Raw genomic sequence first — 19,538 nt, 5'->3', positions numbered from 1 at the left:
AATCATTTCATATAAAATGGTTTAATAAGCTCAAATAAAATGTACCTGTGGCTCGCATGCTTTCTTTATATGCTGCAATTTCCTTGCGTGTTGTTGCCAACACGTTGTACCACCTTTTCTCACAATCCTCTGCTGAACGTCTTGTCCGAGGAAATGCTGCATTTACTATCAGTACAATATGTTGCCATGCGTTTTTCTTTTCTTTGCTTGTTAAAGTCGGACTGAATTTTCCTCTTATCACGTCCTTCCATTTAAGGACTGACTGCACTAGAAGAAGATTTTCTTCCTTGGACCAGTTTGGTTTTCTTTTTGCATCCATTTTTTACCAATTTGCAACTTTTGTCTTTCCTTTATATACAGCTGTGAGTGCAATTTTTAATTATGTGATTCATCAGCTTAGCATCACATTTGTCCATTTAATTAATGTGTTGAAACTCTATTAAAATTGTGTGAAATAAATGCATGTACTTATTTGTAATCTTTTTGCACAAAGCAAAGACGAATTATTCTAAATAAATTGAAACGTTGAAATAATTGTTAAATAATGAATTAATTGTGTCATGCTGCTGTGACCTCACCCTTGCAGGCATACTATTGGCTGATTCAGAGGTTCAGGGGACATTTTGGGTTCACGTCATTGTAGTCCTTAGTTCACAGCACTTAAATCCCACTTCAGTCAGCACTTAAGAATCAGTCTTATACTTTACTGAAAGTTGCTTTTAGCTGCTTTATAAAAGTCTCCTACTCTTAGAAAAGTCCTACTCTTTACTAAGTATTTTCTGACACTTAAGTCAAAGCTTAAGACTATTCTTAAGAGCATTTCTTAGATGTTTTATACATACAGGCCCAGATTCTAAGATTTCAAATTATTCCACGTATGCAGAAGAAATGTTTACTGCTGTTATGTTTTTTTTACCTACTGTTTCTGCCATTTGTTTTTTCTTTTTATCCCCCTTTTCACCCAATTTGGAATGCCAAATTCCCACTAAGTAGGTCCTCGCAGCCTGTTACTCACCTCAATCCGGGTGGCAGATTAGAAAAAAAAAGGGCAGATTTCGGTTTGATTGGAATAACCGAAGCAATATGTGCAATGAACAGGAACTTTCAGAGCCCAAATTATAGACACTAGTAGCAAAACTATATTAAGTGTCAGTTGTAGCAACCTTATTTTGCTGCAAATTAGTATTTAAACCATTTGAAAGACTGCAAACTCCCATTTCTCTTAAACTTAGCATGAGCCAAAATTTGGTGGAGGACGTCACAAACATTGCCGTTTCTTCAGACACTTAGTTTCCTCCAATGGAGAGTGCACATCACAACTATTTGTATCTACTAATTTGATCTGGGATTCCATTTACAAGAATATCATGCCAAAAATAAAATGTGGCTTCATAAAAGGGAGCATTCCATCAAAAATGAGTGCAGAACAGATCCTCTGTCTTTCCATATACATCAACTAAACCTATGAGCTGTAATAACTCAAAAACAATGAAATCCTGGAATGTTTATTTCTGAAACTATATCAGTTCAAATTGTGAAACTTCTGTTATGTTTGTTTTAAGGATGAAGCTTTCCTCCACCCCTGTTGGATCCGTTTCATCTTTGTCAGCATCCATAGCCTTCCGTAGATTTGACACCAAGAAGTCCTTAAGAGGGTTATCTGTGGCAGTTAGCTCCACCTCATCTAGAAGGGAAGGGCTTGTGTTCAGGGCAGTCACTACATAGTCTTCAACTGAAGAGGACTTTGTTGTAAATAGCTTCTCCAGATCTGCAAGACAAAATGACACATGCATCAAACAAGATCACTAAGCTTAGAGGAAAAATAGAGTGCTAATGTTGTGCTTTTAAACTTTCTATTGAATGAACAAAAGGTCTGAATTGAAAAAGTAGATTGCTCAAGTATAGGATACCACCACAAGGGGGGAAAAAATTAAATAAGTACCATTTCCTGGCAAGACCTCAGCAACCCACATGTAGGTAGCTTCTCTTGCCTTTCCTTTTTCCTCTTCTTCTGCATATTCATCATAATCATCACTGTTATTATCTTCATCTTCCTCAAACTCATCATCATCATTATTATCATCTTCCAGCTGTTTGGGTTTTGGTTCACTTGCGATATTGATATTGGATTGTTCAGTGGGTTCCAATGAGGGGTGAGTTACATCACCTTCCATGTCTGGTGGGAAAATAATGCAGTCTAAATTATAAAAATTGTTAAAAGCCAAGGATGTAAAGTGTAGAAGCTGTTAAATAAAGCTTAGTAAAGTCAAAAAGTTAGCACTCAAAGTGAGGTTGTCTCCAAGGAAGACACTTTCACCCATCGGCACATTGTTGCAAAATGTAAATGTTACTAAGGCCACATAATCACAGTTTTTAAAGGGATAGTTCACCCAAAAATGAAAATGTTCTTATCATATACACTCACCCTCATGCCATCCCAGATGTGTATGAATTTCTGTTCTTCGGCAGAACACAAATTAAGATTTTTAGAAGAATATCTCAGCTCTGTAGGTCCATACAATACAAGTGAATGGTGATCAGAAATTTGTGGCTCCAAAACTCGCATAGAGCAAACATAAAAGTAATCCATACGACTCCAGTGGTTAAATCAATGTCTTCAGAAGCAACATAATAGGTGTTGATGAGAGACAATATTTAAAGTCATTTTCTTCTCCAAATCTTGACATTAACTTTTACATCTGAAAGTTAACGTCGAGATTTAGAGTACAAAAATAACAAATGTATCCGTTTCTAACCCACACCTATTACATTGTTTCTGAAGATATGGATTTAAACACTGGAGTATTATGGATTACTTCCATGTTTCCTTCATGTGATTTTTTTGGAGCTACAATATATCTGAACATCATTCACTTGCACTGTATGGACATACAGAGCTGATACACCGATCAGCCACAACATTAAAATCACCTGCCTAATATTGTGTAGGTCCTCCTTGTGCTGCCAAAACAATGCCAACCCACATATTGGAATAACATTGAGATTTTCTTCTTGCCACAATTGTACAGAGTGGTTATCTGAGTTACAGTAGACTGTCAGTTCCAACCAGTCTGTCCATTCTCTGTTGACCTCTCTCATCAATAAGGTGTTTCCATCCACAGAACTGCCCCTCACTGCAAGTTTTTTGATCGGTGTATATTCTTCTAAAAATATTTGTGTTCTGATGAAGGACGACATGAGGGTAAAATGATGGTATCATTTTTACATCCATGTTTCTTGTTTACAGCCACGAGACACTAAATTGTTACATTGCAATTTTGGGAGCCACTCATGTATTCTGAACACAACACACACGGCAAGACAATCTAGGGAATGGTTGTCACTCCCACTCCTCACTTGTCTATGAGACCTGAAAGTACATCTTTGAATTCTAGCTAGCTCTTGACCCAATTAACACCATTAATGGTTGACCATTAAAATTTTGAATCAGTACAGGACAAGAGTTAAACCACTTTTAAAAATGCATAAATTATAGATTGTAGCATGTCGAATACAAACCCATTCCTGCAGTGGCACCATTTTTCCATAGGCTGCTATGAGGAATTGGGCTCTTGCCTTCACTGAGAGAAGGTGGAACACCCTCCTTCACTCTGGGGGGAGCCAAAATTCCCATTTCAGTTTTCTTTGGTAAGATGACCAGTGGACCCACAGTTTTCTCCTGTTCCCAGCCTATGACCCAATTTTCCAAAACTGTTAGTATGCTGACAAAATAAACAATGTTAAACCAGTCGCACGCTGGATAAGAAGCACCACACCACAGATAGGACAAGGCACAAGTATCGCACACAGGACATGTCAGTTCAAAGCAGTCAATCTTGTCACCATACAGACCATTTATTTTATTTGCCCTTCTGCAAGAACAAAGAAAGTGACATCGATGGTTTTGCAGGTTGGTGTATGAAACTGGTGCAACTACACAAAGAGAAAATTGATTTGGCAACGTTTATTTAGCCATTGTTCTACACAGCCTTAATAGGCTTCATATAAGCACTCAAACCACAAAAAGACATACTTGTAACTAAAAAAAAAAAATTGTGTTCGTTATTTGAAAGATACAGAACTGCAATGTATACACTTGATAACTATTTGGGTCGAATTTAATGGAAAACTGCATGAGTGGAGCTCCATGACATCCTGAGTCATAGCAGACACAACTGTTTTGAATTTTAGAATGCACCGCGTCATCTGCCAGACATGCCCAGTGTGCGACCCCCTTTGTTCTACAAACTTGTTTTTTTGTTATCCCTAAACCAAGACCAATATTTCTGACTCTTAACTCTTACAGCTTTCAAGATACAAACAAACTTGTCAAATATGACGCTAGATTAATGACAATAATTAGAATTGTCAATTTGAATTTTAGACATGCGACTTAACCAAATTGAATTTACCCTGACGTATTGAATAGTTTTGAATTTTGTAAATGTGACTGCTTATATTGTTTTTGTGGCGTATTAAATATATATATTTTTTTAAACAGCAGAATTTGTTCTGAATTTGTTCAAAGTAAAATTTTGTATGTGAATTTTTATATGTAAATATTTAGATCATAATTACAGCTTCCAGGTTCCACAAGGAAATGTAGAGGGTTTCAGAGTTGAATAGAGCACTTTGGACAATCATAGAGCCAGGGTTGGGGAGTAACGAAACCCATGTAATGGGAATATGCACTTACAATATAAGTAAATGTATTCCACTACAATTACAGTTTAAATAATTGGTAATTAGAATACAGTTACATTAAAAAAGTATTTTGATAACTGAAAAGATTTGCATTTTATTGTCATTCGTTTAATGTAATATTTAGTCCTTTCAGATGGAAAATATTTATAAATATAAATTATGCGATCTAAAGTGCATTTGAACAGCGGTGAAACACTTACGATGCGTTAGATTCAAACGAGCAGACAGAAGTACATTTGCAGCAAGTTTGGAGCAGAAGAAATAGAAATATACCTTGTGTAAATTGTCAGCTTTACGCCAAGCTAAAATGCTATTTCTAGCCATTTTACATGCACGTTACCAGACACAATCATATTTTTTTAATCAAGAAAATTCACATTGTATCATAATTTCTTTTCTCTATTAAGACCTTTGATATAAAGGCAAAAATCGTATTCTTGATCATTTTTTTATCGTTTTCCTGTAAAAATATATGCACAAAACTGCATAAGATATTTCGGTTTTTCAGAGAATGTATTTTTAACATGTGTATTTTGTCGTACTGGAAGAGTTTTTATAGTCAAAATAATTGAAAAAAATATATATATATCTACCAGTGCTGAAGTAGTAATCCAAAGTATTTAGAATAGGTTACTGACCTTCAGTAAGCTAATGGAATACATTACAAATGACATTTCAAAGTAACCCTCCATGGAGCTACTACAATTTTCTGGTGCCGGTGAGGCTGCAAGAGGTCGCTATTCGATGCTAATGGAGAAGATGAACCGCACCGAGGTAAGAAAATCAAAAAAAGTTATGTATATAAATTATATGTTAGTTAGCATTCTCCTCGCATGAGACATTTGTTCTTTAAGCAGTCTCTGGTATTTTTTTAGAATACAAATATATTTATTATGCAAATAGAATTGCATGTAAAGCAATAAATAATACATTTCTGCCTCATTCTGTGATCAATTCCACATCAGATCACAACCGGATGTCATTTCAAACACAGAAGAAATGCTTAATTTCATAAATGGTAATTTAGGCTACGCTAAGATGTGTAGCCCTTACAAGCAACTGCTACTAAGTGCCATTATATGCAATTAAATTTGGCAAGAGAATCCATGTAAGGTCTTGAATTTTTTTTAGAAAAGCATTTGATTCAAAAGGCAAATAGTGAGAAGAGACAAAATGTTAGAATATGGAATTCTACATCCAATATTGAATTTCTTTAGCTGTAATTTTATAATCCTAATACTTACAGCTAATTTCACCTCTAAAATGCAGAACACAAAATCTGCGGTTTAAAAATACAAATCTATAAAATATGCCACAGAAAATGTAATTGTTAAAAGCCACACGTCTAAAAACAAAATTCTCAACTCACAACTTCACAACAGACTACTACTAAGAAGTCTATTCAACATTACATCATTAAAGTGTAAATCACAAAGGCTGAGGGCACCATTTTGTACAGGGCCAACCACCAGCACTGCTTACCCACTGATCCAATCTCCTCCTCCTGAGGGACAATTATGCGCCTCCAGGAAGGACGGAAAGGCTCACTTGGCGTTTGAAAGACATTTAAGGAACTTCCAGGACTGTCTTGAATTCTGGGTTGTAATTTGTTGGGCTTGTGGGTATGTGAGGTCTGGTCTGTTAGGGAAGCGGGAGAAGACCGTTCCTGCTTGAGATGGAAGGACGGAGCGTAATCCTTCTGTTTTTGGCAGCTGTAACAAGTCCAATCTTCTCCATCTGCAGACCTCCAGCTTGTAGGTTAAAGAGAGGGAGGGAAACTTGAGGTTTGTTCCCAAAAGAAACAAAGTACCAAGAATTACAGTTTGCAACTAGCAAGCAGTGTGATAATTACAGTATCTCATGACAGGGTTCCCACACCTCTTAACCAATTTATTTCCATGACTTTCAGTCGCTCGTGATTACTGGATAAGGATTTTTTTATTTATACTTATTTTTTTATTATTTATTTTTTATAAATTGCACCTCCTCATATTATATTATGAAATGAACAATACAGTTGATACCCCCATTCTCGCCCAGATTCACTACGTTAAGCCAACGCTAATTATTTTACATTGAGCTGTTGGGTTTGATTTGGTGGGAAATTTCAGGCTTTCCTCACTGTCCTAGCAGGTTTACATCATTTATAAACAGGGCAAGAATCTGAAGAGCAGATGAGCGCATCTACATGCATGATATAACTATTAGATTACGCTTAAGCAGACAACGTGTAAGGTCCTGTACAGTACTGTTCAAAAGTCTTAGGCACATAAGATGCTTCACAAAAACATTTGTCTTAAGATAACGTATAGTTTATTTATATCTTCATCTTTAGTGTGTAAATGGTAAATATACATTTAAGACTCCCAAACATTACTTTTGCAAATAGAAGAACAGGGAGCCCTGCAACAGATATCATGGCCCCAACAGAGCCTCCCATTGAACATCGTGTCAGTCTGGGATTACATAAAGAGACAGAAGCAACTGAGACAGCCGAAATAGATAGAAGAACTTTGGAGCTTGGAACATCCTATCTGCCAACAACCAAGAAAAACCATGTCCATGTGTACCTAGGAGAATTGGTGCGGTTTTGAAGGCAAAGGTGATCACATCAAATATTGATTTAGCTTTTGTGTTTTTACTGGACTTTGTATGACAATAAGTGATAAATGAACTACATGGAATTATTTTTGAAGACATCATTATGAAAGTGCCTAAAATTTTGCACAGTACTGTATATGCCTTAAAATAACATTCCTCAGTTAATAAACTGTTTAATCATAAACAGATTTTTTTTTCCCCATACCCTCAATTTCGCTTTGCGTGTTAACACCTATACCAGCGCTCTTACCGGTAATACTATTTATGCTAGTGCTCGCTTGAACGTTTACATTTTGACATAAAAGCAGAGGAAAAATACAATGATTTCAAGTCTCATGCAAAGTAGTGACAGACGTAATCTGTCTAGTGACAGATTACGTAGATTTTTGGCAATGTTCATGTTAACGTGTGCAATGTTGCGCCGCAAATACCTTGCAATTTTTTTTTTCAACCACAGATGTCGATAAAGAGTCCAGAATTCCATAGATTACCTGTAAAGGCGTGGTCACATTTACCTTTGCATGCCAAAATTCCGCATATACAGACATAACAATGGGAATCCATGTGATCGTACATTTCTGCGTGATGGACTTCCAGTGGGAAGAATTTCCCTTCACGGATTTCATGTGGTGTTCAAATTTGGCGAATTTGCTGCTTTGAACAATACAAAGTTGCATGGTTTGGCAGTGACCTCTGTGAGGGCTGACGCTTTATTCGCCTGCAGATTTCGCAGTACAATAGGTTAATTTGACTACACCTTAATTCACTCTAGAAACTTCTGAGACTTATTACTTTAATTTCCATGACCTTTCCAGGCCTGCAGATCTTAATTAAATTCCCTGATATTTTCCATTCAAGATTTCCATGACGGTGGGAACCCTGTAAAGCGCAATTTTACCCAACAACAGACTTCACTGTATGTCAAAGTTTCAAACCTTCCATCGATGAAGGAGCATGCTTTATGAACAGGGTTAACTTCATCCATTACAGGGTAAGCTTGAAGAGTACATGTGATGTATATCTGCATGACAAAGTGAGAAGTAAATTAAAAAAATGTTAAGTAAACAGCCATAAAACAGAATTAGGAACAAATAATCCCACTTCCCTTTCATCCAATATTGACCAAAGCAAATATTCATTACAAACCCTCCATCAGACTATGTTAATGTTTGGACCAGAGAACATGTTTCCCTTGGAATACACTATAAACACCTCAGGCCTCTTCTCTTGGTGGAACCTGAAGGCATCCAGCTGGAGTTTAAGTTTGTCATTATGGATTCGGGCAAGGAAACGTGATTTTGAGCCTGTTAGCTGTCCGTCCATCAAACACCTGGAAGAAAACGACAATGTAAATTGAATACAAGTAATTGGTGAAATATGCATGTCATTAATAGTTTGCACTACATGAAGCACCACGAAATGAAATAAAGCCTCTGCTTTTACTTTTTCACTCAATGTGTGTTAGGGGCAAGAAAATATACATAAGTTTTTAACAAATGTTATGCATTCTGCCAAGATACAAGATGCACAACTTCGAAAACAAAACTGCTGAAATGCAAAAGTACAGTCATAAATGCACCCACCCATGATTTTCAATAAATGTGTATCTGGGGACAGAGTTAAGGTCAAGAGTCACCGTGGCAACACAGCTCTCGATAAAAATACGGAGGTTGCCGTGATGATCTAGACGAAATGAGGCTTCCATGTTTATAATATCACCCAGGAAGTACACACCAGAGGCCCGTTCAGAGCTCCAATCGCCTGCATGATAAATAATGCAAACCAAATATGTGAACATGCAACTATTACCACCATCTATACATGTCCAGTTAATGAAATGGAATAAAGAATATTGAAATGACTACAACAGGTTAACACATAGGATTCAAAATCTCTGTGGATTCAAGGGGGGCTGGTTAAGTATGGCCATCTTGTACATACTAGTCATTAACTTCAGTGAAAATTGCAGGTCCTCCACAACTGATTGTGTTGAACTGTAAGGAATCCATGTTGGACTGATGGGCTTGTTGGTTAGGTCAAATCTCCTGAGAGACAGAGGACATCATGAACATATGATAAAAGCGCCTACCAAAAAGAACCAGGAATTGTTGTGTTTCTTAAAGAAATATTCCAGGTTCAATACAAGTTGAGCTCAGTCGACAACATGTGGCATAATGTTGATTACCATAATTAATTTTGACTCGTCCCTCCTTTTCTTTATAAAAAGCTAAAATCGAGGTTACAGTGAGGCACTTACAATGGAAGTGAATGTGAACAATTTGAGGGTTTAAAAAAGGCAGAAATGTGAAGCTTATAATTGTATAAAAGCACACACTAATTTTTCTTTTAAAACGAATTATGAGTTGATTAAATCATAATTGTTAGTTGTTTTAGGGTTTATGGTGTACGCCATAATGGGAAACCAAGTTGTAAAATTATAAATAAACTAAACCGAAAAGGTTAAGTGATTTCATCTCACTAAAACCATGTTAATACATGTATAGTTTAATTCTTGTGGCTATACTTTTGAAACAGTATTATAACGTTTACAAATTGGCCCCCCCATTCACTTTAAAGAAACAAAATCTGGGTTACAGTGCGGTACTTAAAGTAAATATTTTTTTGGTAATCAACATCATGCCACAAATATTGCTTAACTAGTATTTAACCCAGAATATTCCTTTTATTAATGTCCAAATCCAATATTTGTGTCCTGTATTACTCCCAAATGCTAATGGAATTTGGAGCCAATCCTAATGGGATTGCACATCCTCCAAGAAGTAAACAAGGTCCTACGACACAGATGAAAAATAAGAATTTCACTGTATCCAAAAGGTTAAAGGATCATTTTTGATAACTGGTTTCCAAATTGTGATTTTATTTTTTTAGACAAGCAATGGTAATACCAGGGCATTTTAATATGATTCTGTTTGATTACCATATTCATAGAGTACTTAAAGTATTTAAAGTACTATCAAGACTACTTTACCTGCTGTAATGGCATTCAATAGGAACTACTGCATTCTCCAGTCGAATCACCCCATCAGGAGAGGGTTGCGGAGAGAAGATGAGAAGGTTTGTGTAAATAAGAGATTCATCTGTGATCTGAACAAAAAGTCTTCATTGAGCCAATCGGTCCAAAAATGTATTTAACTTGTTTTCACCCAAGCAGTTACAAAAATATATTAGATTAACATTTCTAGATGGAAATACCAGTGCTAAAGTGTTACAGTTCTAACCTTCAGATCTGTGTAAATTAAATGCTTCACCAGAGGTGATTTGCAGAGAAAACAGTCTTTTGTGATGGGAAGGCTTTTATAAATAGTTGCAAGATAATTATAAACATGCAAGATGGTATGTCAGATTAAAACATGAATCTTTGAACAAGTTCGCAAATCGGAATGAACGATTCCATCGTTCTCAGTGACAATCTTAACTGGAAGGTCCCCAGTCTGAACTAGAACACTTTCAATAACTTAATTATTAACTTAATTGATAAAAAGTACTGAATAGCAACGGTTGCCTATATGGACAATGGTTTAATCATGTTAAATATGACAGGATGTCTGGGAACAGGTGAAGACAAAAGAACCAATGAATAGTCAAACCTACCAACACTAAAACCAGGAAAGTAAAGACCAAACCACAATATAGTATGCAAATTTACAATGGTGTTATCAATTACATATTTTAAATGGTGATCAAACAAGTTGTTCCCTCATGCTCCCTGCCCCACCAACTTAAATTCATTTTTTTTTTTTTTTTTAGGACAAGTGATATTTCCAACAATTGTTTACAGATAGATTTTCACTTTTAATTGACTATCACAATTCCAGTGGGTCAGAAGTTTACATACACTAAGTTAACTGTGAAAAATTCCAGAAAATTAGGTCAAGCCTTTAGACAATTATCTTCTGATAGGTGTACTGAATTGGATGTGGATGTATTTTAAGGCCTACCTTCAAACTCAATGCCTTTTTGCTTGACATCATGTGAAAATCTAAAGAAATCAGCCAAGCCAATAAATTGTGGACCTCCACAAGCCTGGTTCATCCTTGGGAGCAATTTGCAAATGCCTGAAGGTACCACATTCATCTATACAAAAAAAAAAAAATAGTATGCACATATAAACACCTTGGGACCACGCAGCCATCATACCGCTCCGGAAGACGCATTCCATCTCCTAGAGATGAACATAGTTCAGTGCGAAAAGTGCAAATCAATCCCCGAACAACAGCATAAGAACTTTGTGAAGATGCTGGAGGAAACAAGTATCTATATCCACAGTAAAACAAGTCCTACATTGACATAACCTGAAAGGCTGCTCAGCAAGGAAGAAGTCAATGCTCCAAAACTGCCATAAAGCCAGACTACAGTGAACAAGTGTACATGGGTACAAAGATCTTTTTGGAAAAATGTCCTCTGGTCTAATGAAACAAACATTTTACGGTTTGGCCATAATGACCATCATTATGTTTGGAGGAAAAAGAGTGAAGAGTGAACACCTTCCCAACCTTGAAGCATGGGGGTGGCAGCATCATGTTGTGGGTGTGCTTTGCTGCAAGACGGACTGGTGCACTTTACTAAATAGATGGCATCATAAGGAAGGAAAATTGTGGATATTGAAGCAACATCAAGACATCAGCAAGGAAGTTAAAGCTGGTCACAAAAGGGTCTTCCATATGGGCAATGACCCCAAGCATACTTCCAAAGTTGTGGCAAAATTGCTTAAAGGACAAAGGTAGTGTGACTATCACAAAACCCTGACCTCAATCTGAAAAGAACATTTGCGGGCAGAACTGAAAAAGCTTGTTTTGAGCAAGGAGGCCTACATACCGGACTCCGTAACACCAGTTCTGTCTGGAGGAATGGGCCAAAATTACAGCAACTTATGGGGAGAAGCTTGTGGAAGGCTACCCAAAATGTTTGACCCAAGTTAAACCATTTAAAAAGGCAATACTAACAAAGTGTATGTAAACTTCTGACCCACTGGAAACATGAAGAAATAAAAGCTGAAATAAATTATTCTCGACTATTATTGACATTTCACATTCTTAAAATAAAAGGAGTGATCTGGACTAACATAAGACAGGCAATGTTTTCAATGATTAAAATTCAGGAATTGTGAAAAACTGAGTTTAAAATGTATTTGGCTAAGATGTATGTAAACGTCTGACTTCAACTGTGTGTACACACACACACACACACACAAGTTTGGGCACCCCTGATCAATTTCTGTTGCTGTGAATAGACAAGCGAGCAAAAGATGGCCTAATTTCCAAAAGGCTTAAAGTTAAAGATGACCCATATTAAGCAATTTTACTTTTTTTTTTTTTTTTTTTATATTCATCTTTTACGGTTTCACAATTACAAAAAAGGAAAAGAGCCAGAAGCAAAAGTTTGGGAACCCTGTATGGTCAGTACTTAGTAACACCACCTGGCATGTATCACAGCTTGTAAAAAGCTTTTTGTAGCCCATTCTTCCTTGCAAAAGGCTTCTAGTTCTGTGAGATTCTTGGGCAGTCTTGCATGCACTGGTCTATCCACAGATGTTCGATGATGTTTAGGTCGGGGGACAGTGAAGGTCATGGCAAAACCTTCAGCTTGTGCCTCGAGGTAGTCCATTGTGGATTTTGAGGCGCGTTTAGGATCATTATCCTGTTGTAGAAGCAATCCTCTTCAGCTTCAGCTTTTTTACAGATGGTGTGATGTTTGCTTCCAGAATTTGCTGGTATTTAATTTAATCCATTCTTTTCTTTAACAGAGAAATATTCCCATGCCACTGGCATCAACACAAGCCCAAAGCATGATCGATCCACCCCCGTGCTTAACAGTTGGAGAGGTGTTCTTTTCATGAAATTCTGCATCCTTTTTTCTCCAAACATACCGTTGCTCATTGCAGCCAAAAAGTTATTTTTTAACTTCTGTCTGCAGGACTGGTTTCCAAAGTGCATCAGGCTTGTTTAGATGATCATTTGCCAATTTCTGACAATTTGTGGTGAGGATGCAGGAAAGGTTCTCTCATGAAGGTCATATTTGTGCAGGTGTCGCTGCACAGTAGAATGGTGCAACACTACTTCTGAGTCTGCTAAATCTTTCTTAAAAAGTATAAAAAGTCCTCACTTTCAACTCCTTTTATTTTCAGCAAACCTGACGTGTAAATATTTGTATGAACATAAAGATTCAACAACTAAGATATAAACTGAACAATTTTCACAGACATGTGGACCGCACCAAATTTGCCAGTTCTTGCTGCGAGATGTTATTCCACTCTTCCACCAAGGCACTTGCAATTTCCCAAACACTTCCGGTGGGACTGGCCCTAGCCCTCACCCTCCGATCCAAAAGGTCTCGGGTGTGCTCAATGGGATTGAGAGCCGGGCTCTTCGCTGACCATGGCAGAACACTGATATTCCAGGGTCATAACCCTCCAGCATGACGATGCCACCAGCCATACTGCTCGGTCTGCATGATTTCCTGCAAGACAGGAATGCCTGTGTTCTGCAGTGGCCAGCAATGGGCCCGGATCTCAATCCCATTGAGCACGTCTGGGACCGGTTAGATCGGAGGGTGAGGGCAAGGATCATTCCCCCAGAAATGTCCGGGAACTTGCAAGTGCCTTGGTGGAAGAGTGGGTGATGTAAGTGGCTAGAGGCATTTGTTGTATTACAAATTTATTAAATGTTTAATTTAGGTTCCAATACATTAGTTTATAAACTGAGAAAGTTTAGTAGATTGAATTTACTATGAGGTATAAATGAATGTCATAGACCTGCCTGTCAGGCTTTCCAGCAGGAGATTCCTGCCTGTCCTGATCTCACTATTGTAAGTTAAATTAGTCGGAATGCTGAGACTATCACCTTTTGTCTTTAAAATGACTCTTGGAGCCCCTGACACAGTCGTTAAATAGTCCGGCTGATTAGATTAGTTGCGAATCACAGTTATGCTGATGAGATCAGGGCTGGGGAATTTCCTTTAACGAGGTGACTCCTGTACCTCATTTACATGCTTTGTTTCAGAGTGTCTCCACCTCTATGTATAATCAAGTCCCCTCACCCTTGAAAGGTATAAAACCCTATCGTACTGAGTTATAGAGTCAGACTTGGATGACTACAGCGATGCAACATCGAGTTCTCAATAAAGAGTAATTTCTGCTTAAAAGATATCCCAACGTCTCCTGGTCTCTGCTTTGACGACGAAGAAAAAGTTCACAACACATTCCTATATTTTATACTTTTGCTTATTGATATTATACAAGCATATCCATGTATTCACATTTATGTACTCCGCTATAATCAGAACATAAATCATATACTTCACATTCATGAAACCAGCTTATATGGCATTATCATTATAAAAAAAGACTCCATGTATTCCATGTAGGTCCATCCTTTTATTCCTGTGTTGTATACGTTACCAGACACAAGCCTTATATGTACAATGTGTGTGTGTTAGATTACTTCATGCTCGTTCTCTATCCTTGTAAATGGTTTGTGCCCAACATTCCTGTGAGAAACTGGAGCACTGTTTGGGACAAAGAATATACATTTTAGACTCAGTATATGAACTTGTTGCCCTTTTGACCTGATGAGGTTTCAAGAGTTTAATTCAGAGAGATTGGTGCCTTTTTTTAATAGATGTTATTGTTTCAAGCAATGTGCAGACGGGAGTCTTGCACATACAGGATAAGACACACTCATGATGTTTATGATCTCAACATGCAAGTCCACTTAACCGCAGCCTTTGGATTTCAATGGGTTACAACGTGACCGGACACCTTGGCATTATCAACACCAATTGTGCAGAATGCGCTGTGCCAAGAAGGAAGTCTTTCTTGGCACAGTCTCAAGGTATAAAGACTTTAACTTAGTTTAGTTTTCAGATTAACAGCTCAGCTATCTGGCTCTCCGCATCTGACTTCCAGCTTTCAGGCCTCATCTTACCCTCCGTACTTTAACTTCTTTCATTTAATTACTTAGTTCATTAAACAAAGACAAGACATAGTATTGTTAGATTAATTCCAGGACTTAGTCCTTAGAAATATCCTTAAGATAATTTCAGAACAAATAAAATGTGTTATTCCTTATACAAATAATCTGATTTATTGGAGTCATTTTCCATCTGCTGGATCTCACTGCAGCAGTGGGGTAACATCTCACAGCAAGAATTTGCAAATCTGGTGCAGTCCATGAGATGCAGCACTGCAGTAATGCAGCTGATGGCCACACCAGATACTGACGGTTACTTTTGATCACCCATTATTCAATTTCTGTTAGTCACATGTCTGTGAAACGTTCAGTTTTTGTCTAAGTTGTTGAATCTTTATGTTCATACAAATATTTACACATGTTAAATCTGCTGAAAATAAAAGCTGTTGAAAGAAAGAGGACGTTACTTTTTTTTGCAGACACACACGGCCAAAAGTTTGGAATAATGTACAGATTTTGCGGTTTCAGAAGGAAATTGGTACTTTAATTCACCAAAGTGGCATTCATCACGAAGTATAGTCCGGACATTAATTATGTTAAAATAGAGCTGTTGAGAAAAATGGTTTCATCGATGCATCGCAATTCATACTCAAATGAATCCGAATCAATTCAGAGTTCAGTTTAAATCACGACAGAGCAGTGGGGCGCGTGCATCAAAGACAGATGTAGAAACAAAGACGCTAATTAAATGCTAAAGTCAAGTGCACAAACAGCTGTATCAAACACATGACCATGTGCCCGAATGAAACTACAATCCCAACATTCTTGCACAAACGCACGCACATATCAAAGGGAAAGTTCATTCATGATAAGCCAACATGAAAGATGAGCTCGCACCATAATTGCACTGATTTGCTCACAACAGGGGAAAAACACAGAAGAAAATAATGATGAGGCAGTGGTTTGGAGATGTGGGTGATGTTTTCTTTTTAAAATAATATCAGTTGAAGTAATAGTATTCAGCGTGTTTTGATGGAGAACTAATATTTTTTGAGTGCTTTTAAGAGATTTTTTTAGAATGTTCTAAAGAAAGAAACTGAGATACTCAAACTATAGAACCATTTAATCTTGTGGATGTTCCATGTTTTGTTCACAGCTCATAATGAATGTAAAATGCCAGTTTATGTAATGTGACCCGTCCTGATTTTTAAAACAGCAAGGCTTTTTTTTTTTTTATTTAACAGCGGTTTCAGATGAACCTGAGCCAAGCACGACAAGACAGAGAACCACAGCCTGGCTGGAGTGACAGACACCAGTTCAAGTGCCGCCGCCACCACCACAGTCTCCGACTCCGCTTCAGACCGAAACCGAAGCAGGCGCTTCGGAAGCTGCTGAAGGTGGCAGAGACCCGGCGGTGATGGGTAGGTTAACGTACATTACCAATTTGACAGCCTCAAAATGTAGGTCTATCCATTACTTTTTCCCTTTATTAAAAACCATGATTATTGTAGATGCCCGGATCAATGCATAATATGTGGGAGTCATTCTCTAGTTCAGCGTACTTTCACGTAATATTTCACATAATATTTTAAAAGTAGCCTATAGTTTTTGTCTTTTTCCGTCAGTTCACTGCAGAGAAGTACGGAAGACCTGTACCGCAATGTAAAAAAAAAAAAATTGTAAAAAAAAAAAAATGCTATTATTTCGAGATTAAAGTCGAAATGTTTCGAGATTAAAGTCGAAGCTTTTCGAGATTAAAGTCGAAATGTTTCGAGAATAAAGTCGAAGCTTTTCGAGAATAAAGTCGAAATGTTTCGAGAATAAAGTCGTAACATATATTCTTAGTGAAGTCAAACTGCTTCTGACATGGATCTAAACATAATAGTAGCTTTTTACTTTATGTGGCACGCTGACTCGTATGACAAGCTTAAACCGTACGGCCTCTGCATTAATGGATGTGTTGATGGATTCTCACGTAATGTGATGTGGTTGAAAGTGTATTTCACCAATAATGACCCGAAAGTCATTGCAACATATTTCATTGAGACAGTAAAGAATAGAGATGGTTGTCCTAGAAGAATCCGTGCCGATCGTGGGACTGAAAACGTTGCTATGGAGCAGATGCAAATCTTTCTTCGAAGAAATGCTACTGATGAATTTGCTTTTAACCGGAGTTTCTTATACGGTTCAAGCAATCATAATCAAAGAATCGAAAGCTTTTGGAGCATACTTCAGAAAGAGAATATTCAGAATATATGTTACGACTTTATTCTCGAAAAGCTTCGACTTTAATCTCGAAACATTTCGACTTTAATCTCGAAACATTTCGACTTTAATCTCGAAACATTTCGACTTTAATCTCGAAATAATACCATTTATTTATTTTTTTTACAATTTTTTTTTTTTTTACATTGCGGTACAGGTCTTCCGTAGAGAAGTATCGCTTTGTTGTTTTTAATATTTTTAGAACCATCCACTGGCTATATTGGTCACTAAATATTTTTGAAAGGCCAAAAATTAATTTAATTGTCATTTTGTGTTACTTATTTGTTGCACCTATTATAAAAATTGAGAATAAACAAATTGAGTAGGGAGAAATTCTTCCAATTTAGTTGCGCACACTTATATATTCCCCTGAGAAAGACAAAACTCACTTTTTGTTCACTTCAGTCCATCTTTAACGCACAAAATAACAAACTCTCCCTTATTAATAAAGCTGTGTATAGCCAATTTTATTCACTATATTTACACATATGCATTATGATTCAATAAGTCGCGAGCAATCACGTTATAATTAAGCGTGTGTACTCGAGGGACGTTCGTCCCCGCGACAGAGTGTGCATCAGCTAGGTGCAGATTCAGTCTCTTCCCCCCCTTAGATCGGGACATTCGTGCAACTCATAGAAGAGGCACGGACCGCACAGAGAAATGCCAGTTTTGAAGTTTGTAGTTATTTGCATGATCTGCTTCTGTATTATTTGAACTTTAATAAAAGATGAATTAGAGGTAATGCTGAGGTATTATCTTTAGATGCTCAGCATGCATGTTTTGCTTCAGCAGAGCAGCAGCTCCACTTATTCCACAAGGAGAGTGCTCCTGCATTTACTTATTTGGTATTTTTATATAATTCCGTCATACTTGGCAATCTACATCACCTGAAGCTGTTTGGAAAGTGTGGAGTGCATCTGGACTGTGAGCTGCTCTTGCATGTCATCATTACGGTTTAATGTGATCAAGTTAAAATTACATCAAATGACTATTCGACAACTAAATTTTTTTGTCCACAATTTTCCATGGTCGACTAATCGTTTCATCCCTAATTTTCATTTTTGTGTGATCTATCACTTTAAATTTACAATTATTTATTACTTTTTGTAGCAACATTTTATTGTCATTTAAATACTCTTACAATCCTCCAAACAGCCATTAGCATGTAATAGTCTCTTATGATGTGCGGTCTATAAGATATTAGAGTTTTGAGTGACCTTCTTGGAACATGTTATTGTTTAAAAAAAAAAAAAAATATCATATTTTTTTTAAATAAAAAGATTGGTCAAGTTTATAAAATCCAAAGTAATAGAATAAATGTAGGAAAGGTTAGAATGAAGTAATTGTGATCGTCATACCCAGTGTTGAGTGCCGCAGTCAGTGAGTTCCGATGCAATGATGAACAGGTTTGAAGAGGACGCCGTCACTTTACATGCAGGAATAGACTGACTGTCGGCTCCAAGCCGCAACTCTGATGCATCCACCGGTAAACCAAGATCAAATAGATCCGCCTTAATCGCAATCTCCATGTAGTTCTCGTGGCAAGTCACGGTTACGGTTTTCACACGCGTGATCAGGTCTACCGGGCGAGTCTTTCACGTTGCTCGTGTGTTGCTTGATCGGAAATATTTCACTCATCTGTGACCGACCGGATGGAAAGGACATACGGGGGTCAGAGCTCCGTGGATAGGCCCTTACATCACGAGACTCCGCTAACAAAGCCAGGATGAGGAGATGCACGATTAAACTTTCTGTCATCGTCGTCATTTAAACGGGAAAGCCAAATCTGCGAGCTTTGACCCGTATAACCTAGCCAGCCTCCGGCCCACTTCCGCTCCTTTAAATAAACAATCAATCACGGCTTAATTAGGCGTTGTGATTGTAAATAATTAAACAGCCCCTCCCACTTGTTTAAATGTTGGGAAATGGGTGCAGTGCACTGATCTATATATATATAGATCTATATATATAGATCGGTGGTGCAGTGCCATTATTTTAGCGGTCTCATTTATTTGATTCATCCTTTACCCGTTCCTC

General features: G+C 37.3%; 1 protein-coding gene across 1 annotated transcript; it reads right to left on the bottom strand.

The window, feature by feature from the left end:
* Positions 1 to 1,007: 1,007 nt before the first annotated feature.
* On the bottom strand, positions 1,008 to 19,259 carry LOC127641496 (zona pellucida sperm-binding protein 3-like). The gene is made up of 11 exons (XM_052124536.1): positions 19,200 to 19,259; positions 18,860 to 19,096; positions 10,295 to 10,410; positions 9,247 to 9,350; positions 8,889 to 9,066; positions 8,518 to 8,635; positions 8,241 to 8,326; positions 6,187 to 6,455; positions 3,520 to 3,690; positions 1,943 to 2,176; positions 1,008 to 1,768 (listed from the first exon to the last, which is right to left on the bottom strand). Exons 1-11 carry the CDS (start codon positions 19,257 to 19,259, stop codon positions 1,518 to 1,520), a joined length of 1,824 nt encoding a protein of 607 aa, XP_051980496.1. The 3' UTR covers positions 1,008 to 1,517.
* Between the last annotated feature and the right edge of the window lie 279 nt (positions 19,260 to 19,538).

This window comes from Xyrauchen texanus, chromosome 4, assembly GCF_025860055.1.
Source record: "Xyrauchen texanus isolate HMW12.3.18 chromosome 4, RBS_HiC_50CHRs, whole genome shotgun sequence".
NCBI classification, from domain to species: Eukaryota; Metazoa; Chordata; class Actinopteri; order Cypriniformes; family Catostomidae; genus Xyrauchen; species Xyrauchen texanus.
This window is presented reverse-complemented; position numbering and strand designations above follow the sequence as displayed.

Coding starts and splice junctions, on each gene's coding strand:
- LOC127641496 (XM_052124536.1), bottom strand. CDS start 19,259: ATGACAGAAAGTTTAATCGTGCATCTCCTCATCCTGGCTTTGTTAGCG. Junction 9,351..10,294: donor ATTGAATGCCATTACAGCAG/GTAAAGTAGTCT, acceptor TCTGTCTCTCAG/GAGATTTGACCTAACCAACA. Junction 3,691..6,186: donor GGAGGAGATTGGATCAGTGG/GTAAGCAGTGCT, acceptor ATTGGGTCATAG/GCTGGGAACAGGAGAAAACT.